Source organism: Pectinophora gossypiella, chromosome 25 (assembly GCF_024362695.1).
Source record: "Pectinophora gossypiella chromosome 25, ilPecGoss1.1, whole genome shotgun sequence".
In the NCBI taxonomy this organism is placed as follows: domain Eukaryota; kingdom Metazoa; phylum Arthropoda; class Insecta; order Lepidoptera; family Gelechiidae; genus Pectinophora; species Pectinophora gossypiella.
Genome location: NC_065428.1, coordinates 3,185,475 through 3,201,792, shown reverse-complemented (window position 1 = coordinate 3,201,792; position 16,318 = coordinate 3,185,475). Strand labels below are relative to the sequence as shown.

Sequence of the window (16,318 nt, the reverse complement as noted above, 5' to 3'; positions counted from 1 at the left end):
CGGTCCTAAAATGGGTATGAAAAACAAATTAACGTTACAAACAAATGAAACAAAGAGGTCACATGTACAAAAATATTTGTTTTATTGTTGTTAAATTAAATTATGTTACTTAACAATAACAAGTACTAGACTTACCTACACTAGATACAAAAATATGAAATTTAAGTACAATGCTACCTGTTTCTAATTCCTGCCATCTCTTTCGCACACGAAACAATCTCTTGGTAAAAAGAGATGACAATAACAACCATTTTTTTATGGTAGCTAGACAAAATTTTAGAAAACATCGCCAAAAACTACGTGAAACACCTATTAAAAATTGCATTAGAAGTCGTAATTTTCTGTGTGGCAAGATCTATCGGGCATTTATAATTGTCAGCTGGGTCTGCATGACAACCGCCGATACGAATGCTATCTACGTATATGGACGTCAAACGGCTATTGGTCGAAGGCCTCGATATACGTAATTGGCGCCGCGCGGTTATCGCACAGAGCCTACTGATGGTTAAGTCTGTTTACAAATAATAATTTGCTTTATCAGATTGAGAATTAGTTTAAATATCAAACTAAACGTTGGCAGAGGTTCTGGCGAGCAAAACTTAATTTAGTTTGAAAGCTCTAACAGGAGTGTCGTCCTTAACTTACGATAAGTGTAAGAGCAACATTGAGCTATTTTAGGAGCTTTCAAAGTAAAGTTACACCAAAATCCTAAAATATTAACTCGAAACTTCCTCCACTCGACGAGGCCGAGGCGTCAGCTGAGCATTTTATAAATTGACTTTACGTCCTCGACTTGAGGACTTTACTCACTGGAGTCGAGCATATCATACTGCCAACATAATGATACGAAAATAATGACGCCATGCCTCCACTCGACCCCGCTGGAGTAAACTCAAGGTTGAGGCGACGTCTAGGAATATCGATTTTGAGCTGACTTCGAGTTCTTCCTTAAGGTCGCCTCAACTGTGGACGGAGTCAATGAAGGTTCCAGTTAATATCTTAGAATACGGGTGTTAGAGTGGTTCATACCACTCTAATAAACGAATCTCAGCTGAGACTGCCCTCAAGATCATGCTCAAGTCTCTCTGTTTTTATATGAGAACTGTCACATTGACATCTTGAGGGCAGTCTCGAAGCTGAGATTAGTTTATTAATTCCACCCTTAATGTCCACCAGTAACGGTACCAGTGGTAGTATAAATAAGTTAATTCATTAACAATATTAAAAAAAACCTTTGCAGGTTTATGAGGTTCATGTTTACAAACAATAAGCTTCACATGTTTTAGCTGCCAGCGAACAATCTTATTGAGATTCAATACGAAAATAAATGGCAGAGAGCCAAAGTGTGTGTGAAGTGACAGTTGGGCGCCAGTAACAACTATGTGGGTAGTTCGAACACCGGAAAATATAATTACCGTCGTAAATGCAAAAATATCCTGTAATATATTGTCTTTTTGCGAATATTTAGTTAGAGCTGAATGTCGTCGCCAACTTACGTAAGTTTTTTTTTCTTTTATGTATCCTGCTCAACACAGCAATCTGTCATCATGGACATTTAGCTGCTTTTTTGTTTGGTCTTTGTAGAGGTGAGAAATAATCCATTGATCCGTTTCACTTTTCAGGTGGGAATCTGTTTATTCAAGATGGAACACTGTTTCTCTTAATTCTTGTGTATACAATACTTAAGTCAGTAGCCAGTAATAAACGTAAATTCTAACTAGATATTTGTAAAAGACCATACATTCTAGGATATTTTTGGGTAAACGTTAATAAGATTGACAGCCTGTGTTCGAAGATCTAACCATGTAATGCGGATTTTCTTGTAAAACTCAACGAAAAGGTTCTAACGGAATTCCGAACGTACAAAGTCTGTTGCAATAATTTAAAGCTCATTTACAACTAAAATCAACCTTAATTAGATCCCGTAATTGAAATGATTAAGTAACAAGATTCTTGGCAAACTGATCCAGATAATTTACAAAACAGTATTCATCTTTTTGAAAACGAAGACAAAAGATGTGTTTTGTGAAATATTTCAGAGTAGTCAGAGGTACATCCATCGCAAGATGAACTAAGTACCCATGCTTCATAGAGCTTTCAGAAACTTAATAGAAAGATTTAGATTTACTAAAGAGTTCTTGTGGAAAGCCACAAAATACATGTTATTTTTGCACATTTTGATATAACTACAAGTCCTTGCATGTGCATGTCAATGCAAAAAATTGCTGGAAGCTTAATCTTTCATTCTAGCAAAGAAAAGAAAAAAAAGCTAAGGTCTGTGGAAAGGGAAAGGATATTGAAATTGTTATACCTGTCATAAGCGTTAGGATACATAGGTGGCGGTTTACTGTTTTTTGTTTTCCTAGCATTGTCCCGTTTTAACAGGGTCACCTTAGGGTTTCCTATTTAACAAAATTGACCTAAAATGATAACCTAGATGAGTTTACCAAGAATAGTAGCGATTTATACATAATATAAAGTATATTATTCAATATAAATTAGGATTGTATTAATACTGATTACAGTTACTTACGCTATGGTATAGATGGCGCTGTATGTACACTTATTGTGGCTTGGAATATAATTTAGTAAAAACTTACATACCCGCATGATATATGCAATATGCTAGAGTTAGGGTTGAACTACATCTCGCCACAACACATCGCACTTTCCTACGCTTTTATCGTCAGCGATGCGATGTGGCCATATGTAGTTCAACACTTAGGGTAACACAACATTACAGGAGGCTTTAGAGAAATATGTGTAGGTAATAAACGCTTTTAAAAAAAGGCCTGAAATATTGTTTATTTGAAAGGGAGTGTTGCTTTTTTTTCCAACTCAAAAGTGATAGTACTATCAGTAGTTAAGTTACTTAAACAATTTTTAATCTCATAATTAATTTCTTAAACCTCCAGTTAGTGTGTGTAATGTCTAAAATATATTACAACTGATCTTAACATAATTTAAACACTAAAATTAACTTAAAAATATTATGCAAAAATAATATTTCATGCATTGATCATTTTAACTCTATTTTGTTGATAAATACTCCGGAACTATATACGCAATACCTTTAAAATTTACAAGCACCTACATTTCATTAAATAATATTAAGGCACAAAATATTGGGTTACCATAAAAGGCACTGGTATACAATAAAAGTGTTTTGCACTAACTTTGATGAATTGTATACTCTTAAGCATACTATGGAAGACTGTATATTAAAGATAAATAACACTACAAAAGAAGTTATGTATTACAAAATATTACATCACTACAGTTAATATAAATTAAACTATATTAAAAATTATAATTACTCCACTTACTGACTACACTCATTTCTATACACTAGATATGTGTGCAGTCTTTTAATTTTGGAATGTAAAATTATGAATTGGCAGTCTTTGAAAATACAAAATAGTGAAAGGATGAGTTGACTTAATATACATAAATACATATTATAATACAATTCATGATAAAGATATATAAAAATTGAGTTATCTTTGTTAAATCATGGTTGCACTACTTGAATTAAAAATGTACAATTTTCAACATTAATGAATTCAGGCAATGAATACAAGATTTCAAATACAAATGCCAAATGCAAAATTTTTTGTTTTCAGCTAAATTCATTGCCTTCATACAAGCTTTCACAAACTTCTAGAAGTCTGAGTACTGGACTTATATTGTATGGGAAAAGAGATTTCGAAACCAGTCGGCTGATCTGAAGCCGTAACCGTATTAAAACTCTCATTGTATCGTCAAGCCCTCTCGTTCCTCCAGAATCGCTTTGTTGGCAGGTCTCAAGAAACTTTGGCCAATTCCTCCTCACATACTTAAGAAATCTGAGCAAATATAGAAGGAAACACGTTTCATTGCTCACTAAGTAATCAAGCAATACATCACTATCATGGGACACTACTTTCAAGAATTCTATAAATGATGCAATGGGGTTCAGCATGGGTATTAAATCTGGGTACATTGAGTTCCTGTATACAATCCCCACAGTTATATCCAGGGTGCACACCATGGATTCTATCAAATAATCATCCTGTTCACTAAATAAGTGGATCAACATTTTCGTAAATGGTGTTTCTGGGTGAAACTCCAGACTGTTCCTGATAAAAACATCAAGCTTTTTAAGTACATCCCTTATTGATCTTTCTACAATTTGCATGTCTTGTATTGCATTGTAGTCTGATGAATCTATAGAACTATCAGACGAATCACACCTCATTTCTTTGACGGTTACAGCAATGGATTTGAGAACTAACAGTGACATTCTCTGTAACATCGTCTTGTCTACTTCGCTTCTTGATTGATTTGAATCATCATGTTCATCATCCCCATAGCTCTGGTCTACTAATTGAATAGTTGCTGTTAAAGGTGCAACTTCGGGCCCTAAAGTGTAGTCCCTGATGACTTGACATTCATGGCCAAGGAAACCAAAACCACTTCTGCTGTTCTGAACTCTGATGTCGCTCAACAACCTAAAGTCCTTTACGAATCTGACTATGGAGTGAGCGAGACCGCAGATCTCTTCAGGCAAAATGTCTTGCAAAGCTAAGGTCGAACCATAGCATAGAACTTCATTGAACAAACTCAATAAATGTGTGTATATCAGACTTGGTAGCATTGTGTTCCGTAGTAAGTCTACAAAGCCTTGTAAATCGGCGTAGAAAGGTTTAGTATCTATTACGGAGAGATTCGCTTTGACACTTATAATATTCTCCCACAGAGAGAAAAATGTAAGTATACAGTTTTCAGCATTAGCTAAATTCAGGTACCGTAGTAAAAGAAGCTTCATGTTTTTCACTAAAACAGGCCAATGGTGTTCTAGGGTCTTTATTGTTAGGCACTTTATATGGGATGTGTCAAATGATTCGGAGTCTGTTAAAATCACTGTTACACATCCATTCTCATTGACCCTTTCTATTCTTGATGGCACTGGGTCTGGGGAGATAGACCGATCAGGCTCTCCTTGGTCACTCCTATCTAATTTTAATACTGGCTCATGGAGTTTAAATGTCACCGGTCTCTCAGGAGGCTCATCACCCGCTGATGTGGAGGGTGTACTGTTAGTTTGCAAATTTGAAAAAGCATTGTGGAGATTACTATGTGAGCTGGAGGCTTGATTAGCATTGTAACCTACACTACTTCTAAATGGGTTATCTTCTTGCACTTGCAAGTTCCCTGCTGTGTTTATGTAATGGCTATCCTCTAAAGGATGCTGTTCAACATCTTTCCACTCCACTATCCTTTTTATGATATCCAAACTGAAGTTAATCTTTTGTACTGTTATTCTGTTTATCCTGTCAAATAAATAGATATTCTCTGCTATCTGTTGGAGCCAGTTTTCATCTACTGTGTCTTTTGAGACTATTAGGAAACTAGCCAGCACCCTACTGGCAACAAAAGTGACAAATTTGCTCTTATGGTCAGCTAGTTCTACTACTTCAGTAATCCAGTCATGCCTGTTTCTAACCAGTATGTCACAAGCCCCCATGATCTTTGAACATATAGTCCCTGTACTGTTTTGTTTCAAATAAACATCAAACATTAACTGCATTGTTGATAAATATGTGAGTGAGCAAGTCATAGGCCATGATACGATGTTCAGTTGCCTGTCAAACAGCTGTGTGACGACATTTTCGTCAAACCTACATAGACACTGACCAACTAGCGCGTCCTGAAGGGAACGGAGCTCAGTCAACAATTTGTTATCATCTGACCTCCAATGTGGCGCTGTATTCGAGCAGGATGGTATGATTTCCACACCTGAATCGTTGGGAAGCCTCAGGATAGCTGAGCAGTCCACTGCATCCTCACTGACCGTCCCACTGTCGGGTGACTCGCCATTTCTTGTTGGGAACTCCTCTGCCGTTTCAGCTGGTGGTGTTTCAGTGTCAAATATGTCTGTAATGACATCCTCGGCCGATCTGTCGCTACCATCGTCGATGTCGGGAGCATCAATCCGCAACTTCTTCTTCACGGGTTGGTCTGAAGCCATTCCTTCATCTGTCTGTGGGCCACAGTGCAGCTGCCCTCTTAGAACCATGAAATCAGGTGCTGAACCACCACACACACTATTCCTCACGACGCACACAGGCGTTGACCCGTTTTATTCGGTCACAGACATTGTTCTGGAAACAAAAAAGCGAATATGAACGCATGACCTTTCAATGTAGCTACTCAGTTACGCGGGCGACAAAGCCAGTGGATTTCTGAGCGATTACGACATCAATAGGTTTACCGAGTGTTTGAATTCGTCAATTTATCTTCAAATCTATTGGTTAAATGTATAATTTCATACAAATTATGTGTTTACGAGTGAATTTCAATGAACTTTCCAAAATATTTTGATGGCACACATACCATTGCCAGGGCGACGAGGTTGTTTGGACACTTATTTCTGTCCGGAAAATCCATATATTGTAACAATTTTATCACTGCAATCCAGTAAATCACCTTCACACCAAGTTTTATGTGATTTTTGTAAAGAAACTGACAAAAAATTCAATTACAAGTTTGCTGAATAGAACATCGACTCCATTACGTACAATATGACGCTGAGTCAATGCAGACACTTTTTACAAAGGAATGTGAAATGAATTTGACAATAAGCAATGAGAAATATTAGATATTTCAATTTAATAATATAGAATAATGTTTATTTAAATTATTTTAGTATGTATACATGTATTTAAAGTATTAAAATAGTTATAAAACCTTTAATAATTCAAGTATTTCCGCTACCATATCCGGTAACAACGTTGCCAGTTTGGTGACTTCCGAATTTAGCAAACACAGTAGGAGACCAATTTTTTATTTTATTTCTGTTGTTTTTATATTTTATTTCTCATTCAAGAAATTAGTGAAAAAGCTTATATGACAAAATTAATTTAAACTTACAAAAACAATGTTATACCGAGTTTTACTGGACTTTTGTATGACTATAAAGAATAAGTGAGAGTGAACGTAGTTTTACAACAATTACAACAAATAAATTTGGTGCTGTGCATGTGGGGGTTGCAATCATTGTCTATGGTAAATTTATATTTTTGGTAATGTTGGCAGCACTGCCATTAGTACTCCAAGGAAAATGTCTGCTTCGAAGGGATCGAAAATTATGTTACAAAGATTAAAATAATAGTGATAAAATCAATTGTACGATATGAATTAATCAGGTGAATATAGTAAAGCTAGATATGAAGCTTGTGAATAAAGTGAGAACGATGAGTCATCCCAGTGTTTTTGCATAACAATCGATAGAATAAATTTAGGTTAGACATCTCGGTGGTTTTGTATTCTTATCCTGAACAATACGGAATACTGGAAATATAAAATTTCATCTGGATGATATTTTCGTCGCACGCAAGTATATGTTATTGTTTATTTATAGGTCCGATGCGGAAACGCATTTATATGTCATCGACTCTTCATGGCTTTTTTGCTAATGGTATAAAAATGTATCGCTATTTAGATAAAGTTCAGATGTAGGGATTGCGAAAGTGATCTAGTACGTTGTGACGGAGGTAGCCTTGCTTTGTAGAAAGCTGGTTAACTCTGATACGCGAACAATGGTGAAATTGTTTGAATTTCCTGTATCAATGGGTTGTAGTTTTTGTGATCGCGACGGAGCGCCCGCGCCGCACTTGTTATATCACACACATCATAAATATTAAACAATGTCGAATGTTTATGAGTTTACTTTGTTTGGACTAAACTAAACTAAGATTGATACCATATTTGGTGATATCACTACACAGGTTTTTGTGACATTATCAACACTATACTGTTTTAATTTGCACTAAATCAGCTTTTAGTTTCCTTAAAAGTAATATTTTGTAAGTATTTTCCCATATTTTCACATGCTGTTTGCAAGGTGTGCCTACCCCCACTGTAATAGAAATACATAAACAGAATGTTGTGGTCACTTTGTACTCATAGCCTTGTTTATTTTTGTATATATATAATCTTATTGGATATAATATAAAAATTATAGTCTAGTTTTTAGAATAGAGATGTATATGATATATAGTACACTTTCTAAATATTTAAGGGTAGATTGCTATTCATATAAATGAAATCATCCAAATTGAATTCAAAAAGTATATTCAATGAATTTTCAAGCAACAAATTCACTGTATGGGGTAAATAGGAACAGGATGTAAGAGAAGCAAACACCACTGAATATTATTCTAAGAGATGCATATTACCAAATTGGATTTTCTTCAACAAAACCTCAAATTCTACAAATTAAAACCTCAAATTCTACGATTTGAAAAGTCCTGGTCTATTTTGAGATCTCAATTTTTACTTGCATTAAAAGTAGCTTGTCTGTTGTAATGTTATGTTAACAAAAATCACATCCAACTGTGATTTTTTTAAAAAGCACAAACCACTGGTTGCTACCACAGAAACCACAAAAATAGTAAACCACATAAGATAAGCAAACTACCTAAGTAAAAGAACAAAAACAACAATAACATACTAACTTGTGGTCCAACAAAGGTAAGATGATTAGAATTATAGAAGGACAGAGATAATGGCCCCGATTCCTGCAGACATCTCTTAATTTTAGTTTAAGTTATACCTGTCATTTTCTTATCCGCCGAAAAGGAAAGGGACGGATGATTGACAGCTCTTAATTTTAGGAAGAATGAGTAAATAAATGAATAACCCGGGCGAATTTTTAGACGGTTGTTTTAGATTTGTGCTTAAAATTGACGTGTGTTCCATAAATTTTATGCTTGTTGATTACCCGTCCCTTTCCTTTTCGGCGGATAAGAAAATGACAGATATAACCTAAAATAAAATTAGATGGTATTTACAGGAATTAGCACCATTATTATACTACATTGCCTAGTGTGAAAGGGATAAGAGACATGTCTTTGCACTACCTATACAGCTCATCAAGAAAGAGACCAAATATATTATGTAATGTTAATCAAGTTACGTTTTTTGGACCATAGTTGACTCATTACTGTCACAGTTGTTATGCAAAATCACTGCAACATCTCATTTTAAATAACAGTTTCTTGAATTAATAAAAGTTAGTTTAGTTAAGTTTCTTGTTATTAAAGTTTAATATGTATTGCTGTATGTGTACCTAAATAAATAAATTAATTCACACTTAAATTTTATTTTCAGGGCTCGAGAATGAAATGGAAGTCGGTGACGAATACAATAAAGAGTGAATGCTTTAACGTATTGTAAGGGTAGATTTTGTACAAGTGTAGGACTTAGTGATAGTGAGGTCATGTGTAGTGTGCTGTGAGACATCAACATGTCGGATGATGAAGACTCTTCACCAGAGAGGGCGCTCTGCCCCACCAACAATGTTCCTGGTAAGTCTTTTTATTATTATTACTAGCTGTTATCTGAACCCTCCATTCATGTAAAAACCCTACTATTAAAACTATAGAAGTTTCACACAAACTTTGCCACCCCTTTGAATTTCTCCAAATCCGGTTTTAGTGAGCACTACATCCTAAGCTCTTGATGTATTCAGAGATTTCTTGATGAGTAAGTCAGTCAGTGAGTGACCTTTTGCTATTTGTTATAAAATAGATTCATTAACCTGTCAGAAGCAATAATTTTTTATAAAAGAACAAATACCTAAATTATTTTTTTAATTTGAATTTTTATAAAATAATAAAGTGTATTTAATTGACTAATGGATTGAATTCCATTAGTTGGTGGTAACATTAAGGTAAGTTCATCAATGTGCTCATTGGCAAAGGTGTTAAGTCTAGTAAGCATTTACTTATACCCAGAATACCCAGCTTATATGTCATCATCTGATGATCTCCCGAGTGTCATCCCGTTTTTCACGGGGTCCGCTTGCCTAACCTGAAGATTTGGTCCGGTTTTTTACAGAAGCCCAATAGGGAAAACCAGCCCAAGATAGGTTAGGTCACATACCTCCGAAATGCATTTCTCGGCAGCTATATTACCCAGCTTATATGTATTACATTTAAATATTTAAAATACACAAATCATAGACCAATGTAGAGTTATTTAAAATTGCACTAATTCTAATAATTTCCTTAAAATATGATAATTTTTCGGCGTTTTTCCTGTTGTTTTGTTTAGTCATAATAGTGTCTGGCTATTGGTAGATCGACTATATTTGGATTGATAAAGGGTTAAACTAGATAAACTACTATGTAGTCATTTTGCGATCTTGTCAATATAAGACCTAGGTGAAATGATATCTAATCGTTTTGCGATATAGTTGACTTTGGAAGTCATATTGCTACGTAGACAAGATTGTCTACGATGAGACGAATCCATCAAGGTCTATTGATCAATGACACGCGTGAAAAACCCTTAGGGCGTAATTATCTGTAATTTCCACATTAACAGTGTATTAGCCGTCATTAACGCTAACAAAATTACTTACGCGTCATGGCTAACTCTAAAAACAATGGTAATTTCCACATTTCACACATCATTTTCAAGGCTGGTTGAATCAGACCGTTTAAATAGTGTGAAGCTAGGTGCGTTAATTATAAAATTGATGGTAATTCAGGGCAAGGGGCAGTAGTGTCTCTACATAGACAGCATTCATTCATAAATGGCAGTTTTAATTCGTAATTAATGAACTCATTCTTCGCGTCGCGTGGAAATTGACTTAATAGTTTGTCATATATAACATTGCCAAGGTCGTTAAAATAGGCTAGTTTCCAACTAGTCAAATCAGTTACTTTTTACTAAACGTCAAAACACGAAATTACTATGAAATTTGTATGAAAAAGCAACCCGTCATAGAAAAACATGACAAAATGTCGCATTTATTATTACATTTTTCTTTATTTAAAATTCATGAATAGGTTAAATAGCAAAAAGAAAACGGTTTTTGTCATCTTTAGATCTGTCTTTATTTAGTAATCAGAATTTCGTAATTTATCTTTGACCTAGGAAACTACCAAATTCTGGACAAATTGAAAGAAAAAGAAAACACCGTAATAATAAAAAAAGCCGCAGGGGCTAAAAAGCAAAATTGCAATTTGACATTTGCGCATGTAATATTAAAGCGCAATGCCAAATACTGTCAAATAGCATTATTTCTTCGATGAATTGCTTTGATGTGACGTTTTCAACCCTCCTATCAACAATGATGATGCTTCACAGTCGGTTTCGACTACATCGACATCAACTGGTAGTATTGTCAACATTATCATTATGTACTGTACTAAATTCAGCACAATACCATAGAATAAAGAATAGTACTTCTTATAGACCGGACACTCTTCGCCCCGCACCAATTCTGAGCCAGATTTACCTCACTTTAGTGTAAATGGGCGTAAACCGTTAAGGAGTAAGGGAGCGCGCGCCTACTGTCTCTCGCTCGCACTTACTCGTTAGGCAGCATAATGAAATTTTTGTATGAAGTGTCTAAGCTGTGACAATGCCTAGCATGTAATGTATTTAAATTCGACCATGTAAACAATACAGATGACACATGCTGGCGACTGTCTGTCTGTCTGTTTATCTGTATATGTAAACTGTTAGATTGATGTGATGATAAAAATGTTTTGTGAGTGTTATGATCATTCGCCGCGTTCTTGACGGCCTCTATGGTCCAGTAGTTGAGCGTTGGACTCACAATCCGCAGGCCCCGGGTTTGAATCCCGGGGCAGCTGTAACTGTCAGTATTATTTAGAGGTGGAGAACAGGAGTCCTGGTACGGCTTTGAAATAGACTAATCTGGGCGCAATACTCTGTCTGACGCGAGTGGGATGCCACTTGCGTCAGACAGAATACTGCGGGGCGGAAGGCAAGAAGGAAACCAATGCCCTATTTTTCCCTAAAAAAGTAGCATGGAGAATGCTACACCGACAAGAGCGTGGATCTTAAATTAGTGATGAATAATTTATTGTGTTTGTTGAACGATTAACCACTTTTCACGTTGGTCTATTAATGGTACAACGGCGTGGAGAGGAGAATCACGGGTATCTACGTAAAATCTGACCCTGAGTCCTTTCTAACATGATGGACTTGGTTATGGAATTGGTTATACTAGGCTTATCCTTTTCACCATAAGGTTCATCATATCCATCTTAGGATTTCGTGACAACAGTGGCTGCAAGTTGTCTGAGGTTACTTGGCTCTGCCCATCCCATTAGGTATTGCGGGCGTGAGTTTAAGGGGTAGGAAGAGGTGTATAGGCTGGATTGAGAAGGGAATTTTAGGTTGGTTTGGACACGTAGAGCGGATGAACGATAATAGAATTGCAAAAGCGGTATATAAAGCGAAAGTTGATGGTAGGGCTGGCAGAGGAAGACCGAGAAGGACTTATATTGACCAAATTGGAGATGTCCTTAGAAAAGGTTTAATACGTTCTACTCTGAACCGGCGTGCGTAGAAGCGATTGATGAATGTGAAGGAAGCAAGAGAAGTGTGTCAGGATCGAAGCATATGGAATTTTATAGTCTCTGCTTACCCCGGTGGGAAATAGGTGTGAGTTTATGTATGTATAGGCTGTATAGTACAGTCATGAGCAATATAATGTACCCACTTTAGGACTCTGTCGCACTAACATATTTGACATTTAGTGAGACTTACAGTTCAATTTGTCAAAAAAGTTAATGTGACATGGTGCCAAAGTGTATACATAATAATGCTCGTGACCGTACACCCACTCCTCGCCAGCTATGTTTAGGTCCCGTGTTATAGGGGGCGAGTCTATTGCCATTTACCGGGCACACATCCTGAAAACCACGTGATATAAATTATCTACGATCCAAACATGAATTCAAACTCATAAAGTCGAATTCAGTGCTTCAGAGTCCGGGTCGGGATTCGAATCGGGCACACTGCGATGTCACGGGTTGCGAACAGGGCTATAGCCAGTGGCGGCCCTAGCAAAATATTTAGAAGGTGCGACCCCTTGCGATAAAATACAAGATTCGATTAGTTTACGGCCACCGAAATTTACCTATTTAAATCTCTCACCCGGTAAATTCAAATTCAAATTCAAAAATATCGTTATATTTTTGAATTTGAATTCGATTTTTAAGTTACTTTGAATCGTCAATTTTTACATAACGAACGTCTCATCCGCCTAAAACTACTGCAGCTTCTCACAACCTGTATAGGCGGGGAAAATAAGCTGCAAGAAAATCCTCGGCACAGGGCCCTAGATGTTCTTTAAAAAAATAAACATAAAATATTGGATAAATATGGATAAATATCTGAAAATAAATATTTCATTCATTCATTCATTCATTGGTATACAATTGAGTAATTTAGCTGTCTAATATCAGTTCTCAGACAGATAATCCCATGCATTCATATCTTCTAAATAATACTAACTTATTAGGCACATAAAACTAGGTATGACTTTTATGTGGCCGCAATGTAACCCGATGAAGTTTTAGTTTGCGGCCAGGGTGAACCAGTCTTGGTTGATTTTGGCTCTCACCCCAGCGTGGCATACCTCGCACCGCCCTACGGTCGCCACTGGCTATAGCGGATTTTGTGATTTTATGTATGTATGTAGACACATACGTCAATACCAAACACATCCAAAATTCGCGTGGTGTGTACGGTCGACGTCGAATCGCACACCACGCTATGCATGACAATCGTCATGGTTATTGTTTTGTGGTCATCGGATGTCCTAACATTTAGCAACGTTACCATAACCATTTCCTGCTCGTTTTATGGAATCGGCTAAACAGACACGTAATTGGACGTTTGGCTTTCCTCGTCGCTTTGGGCATAGAATAAGGAATATAATTATATCGCTTTAAGCGATAAAGCCGCCATTTGCCATGTACTTAGAGTTAAGAGTCTTTTTTGTAATTATTTCTTTTTTATTTTGGTGCAATAAAGTGTATTAGTATTGTATTGTAAGGAATACGTATAGAACGGCAACTCTCCGCTCCCCACCAGCGCAGCGTCTGAGCTAGGTTTACCTCACCCCCTCGAACACAGTTTAGACTTGAATCGTATGCTGTCAGACGTCACACACAAAGATGCGTGTGTACGCTAATGTTAATGTGTAGTGTCTGTGTAAAACGAGGTTGTTTGTATGGTGTGCTTGGGGTACGAATGTCAGATTGGCAGTCGCTTTATGGGTCCTGATGTAAAAAAGGGATTAACATAACAACAGTTAACGATATACCAATGAGGGTCTTTCCAGGTTACATTACCCAAAGAATATAGATGGCGCTGTGAAACGGCGTGATGCTTTGTACATGCTGCATCAAACCGATTTTGCATCAATGATTAATTAGGAGGAGCGAACGAGGAGCTTGGTGGCGCAGCGGTTAATGCGTTCGGTCTGCGATTGTTGAAGTTAAGCAACTTCGGCAAAGGCTGGTCATAGGATGGGTGACCACAAAAAATAATAGTTTTCATCTCGAGCTCCTCCGTGCTTCGGAAGGCACGTTAAGCCGTTGGTCCCGGCTGCATTAGCAGTCGTTAATAACCATCAATCCGCACTGGGCCCGCGTGATGGTTTAAGGCCCGATCTCCCTATCCATCCATAGGGAAGGCCCGTGCCCCAGCAGTGGGGACGTTAATGGGCTGATGATGATGATGATTAATTAGTAAGAGTTACTACGACCTCCAGCGACCTCCGTGGCCCAGTGGTTGAGCGCTGGGCTCACGATCCGGAGGTCCTGAGTTCGATTCCCGGTGAGGACATATCACAAAAAATACTTTGTGGTCCCTAGTTTGGTTAGGGCATTACTGGCTGATCACCAGATTGTCCGAAAGTAAGATGATCCGTGCTTCGGAAGGCGCGTTAAGCCGTTGGTCCCGGTTACTACCTACTGATGTAAGTAAGTAGTCTTTACATGAGCCATGACAGGGGCCTTTGGCGGCTCAATAGTAACCCTGACAGTAGGGTTGATGAGGTTGGTACTCCACCTCACGACCCATACGTTAGAAGAAGAAGACTAAGAGTTACTAAAGAGTGACACTCAATTTTGTAACTCCCCACAACCCTGAATACGTACCTGTCTCTATTTGCACACTATAATAGGTATACCTTATGTAATTGATATGTTATGTCCCTATTGTCAAGGAAAATGCGACGGAAAATAATAATATTACAATATTAATAATGTAGGACGTTATTTGAAATTACTACCAGGACAATGCATTTTGATGGTTTGGTAATATTTGCGTAATTAGGTCATGTACTAGATTCAATATAAATTACGAAATTCTGTAAATAAAGACAGATCTAAAACTAACGAAAAACATTTTCTTTTTTCTATTGAACTTATTTATGAATTTTAATCGAGAAAAACATAATAATAAGTCAGACATTTTATCACTTTTGTCTATGACGTCACAGTGTGCTTTTTCATACAAATTCCATAGTAATTTCGTGTTTTGACGTTTAGAAAAAAGTCACTGATTTGACTAGTTGGAAACTAGACTATTCAATGGTTGCCCATGATTTCTTCTTCACACAACACAGACACAAACTGAAAGCTCGGTGAGGTGTGGGTACTTAGTACATCTTGCGATGGATGTACCTCTGACTACCCCAATTGCACCAATAAGTTTATTTATCTTAAGTGCAGTTTTTAACACAGTTCGCTCGAACATTATAGAGTTCTTTACGGATTGTAACTATAAAAATGACAAAGATTGATATTATAAACTATCAACCGCTTTCAAATCCTTTTAAATTTCGAAAAATCCCGTCTTCGTGAGTACATTTTAAAAGGAATTTGATACTCCCTGTAATTTCTGAGATTTTGTGATGAGTGAGTCAGTCAGTGAGTGAGTGATCTTTCTCTTTTTTTTATATATACAGATGTACAGTAATGAGTAATATCATGTACCCCCTTTAGAACCCTGTCGCACTATCATATTTGACATTTAATGAGACTTACGGTTTAATTTGTCGAAAAAGTTAATGTAACATGGTTTCAAAGTGTATAAATATTAGTACTCGTGACCGTATGTTGTTTCCTTGAACATTCCTCATTCTTTCCCAGTGCTGGGCATCAAGCGTCTCAAGCAGATCGAGACGATGTTCCTGCCGCGGCGCCTTCAACTCCCGCGCACGCAGTCCCTCAGCGTGGAGACGTTGCTGGACGTGTTAGTGGTGCTGTACGACGAGTGCTGCAACTCGAGCCTTCGACGGGAGAAGGCCATAGCAGACTTCATTTGTTACGGTAAGTGCGACATATATTAACATAGTTCAAGCCCCTATGACCAATTAAGGTGATCGCGCACCGCAGGACCTGCGTCGAAGTCGTCATCATCTCCACAACTGCGCGTTACTCTGGAAAATTCCTGCCTCGCTCAACTAAACCGTGGAAATAATTGATTTGTCATCATG

The 16,318-nt window shown here is 37.1% G+C and overlaps 2 protein-coding genes across 5 annotated transcripts in view; one reads left to right on the top strand and one right to left on the bottom strand.

Annotated features, from left to right (window-relative positions):
- Window positions 1-58: 58 nt before the first annotated feature.
- Window positions 59-6,552, bottom strand: LOC126378066 (protein lines). The gene is made up of 2 exons (XM_050026196.1): window positions 6,376-6,552; window positions 59-6,143 (listed from the first exon to the last, which is right to left on the bottom strand). Exon 2 carries the CDS (start codon window positions 6,056-6,058, stop codon window positions 3,620-3,622), a length of 2,439 nt encoding a protein of 812 aa, XP_049882153.1. The 5' UTR covers window positions 6,059-6,143; window positions 6,376-6,552; the 3' UTR covers window positions 59-3,619.
- Window positions 6,553-7,072: 520 nt separating this feature from the next.
- Window positions 7,073-16,318, top strand: part of LOC126378020 (serine/threonine-protein kinase Genghis Khan) — a 62,333-nt gene continuing 53,087 nt past the window's right edge. For all 4 annotated transcript variants that reach the window (XM_050026077.1, XM_050026076.1, XM_050026075.1 and 1 more), the window contains exons 1-3: window positions 7,073-7,187; window positions 9,154-9,350; window positions 15,972-16,151. In XM_050026077.1, the coding sequence (XP_049882034.1) occupies window positions 9,290-9,350; window positions 15,972-16,151 (241 nt within the window). In that variant the 5' untranslated portion in view covers window positions 7,073-7,187; window positions 9,154-9,289. The remainder of the gene's footprint in view (window positions 7,188-9,153; window positions 9,351-15,971; window positions 16,152-16,318) is intronic.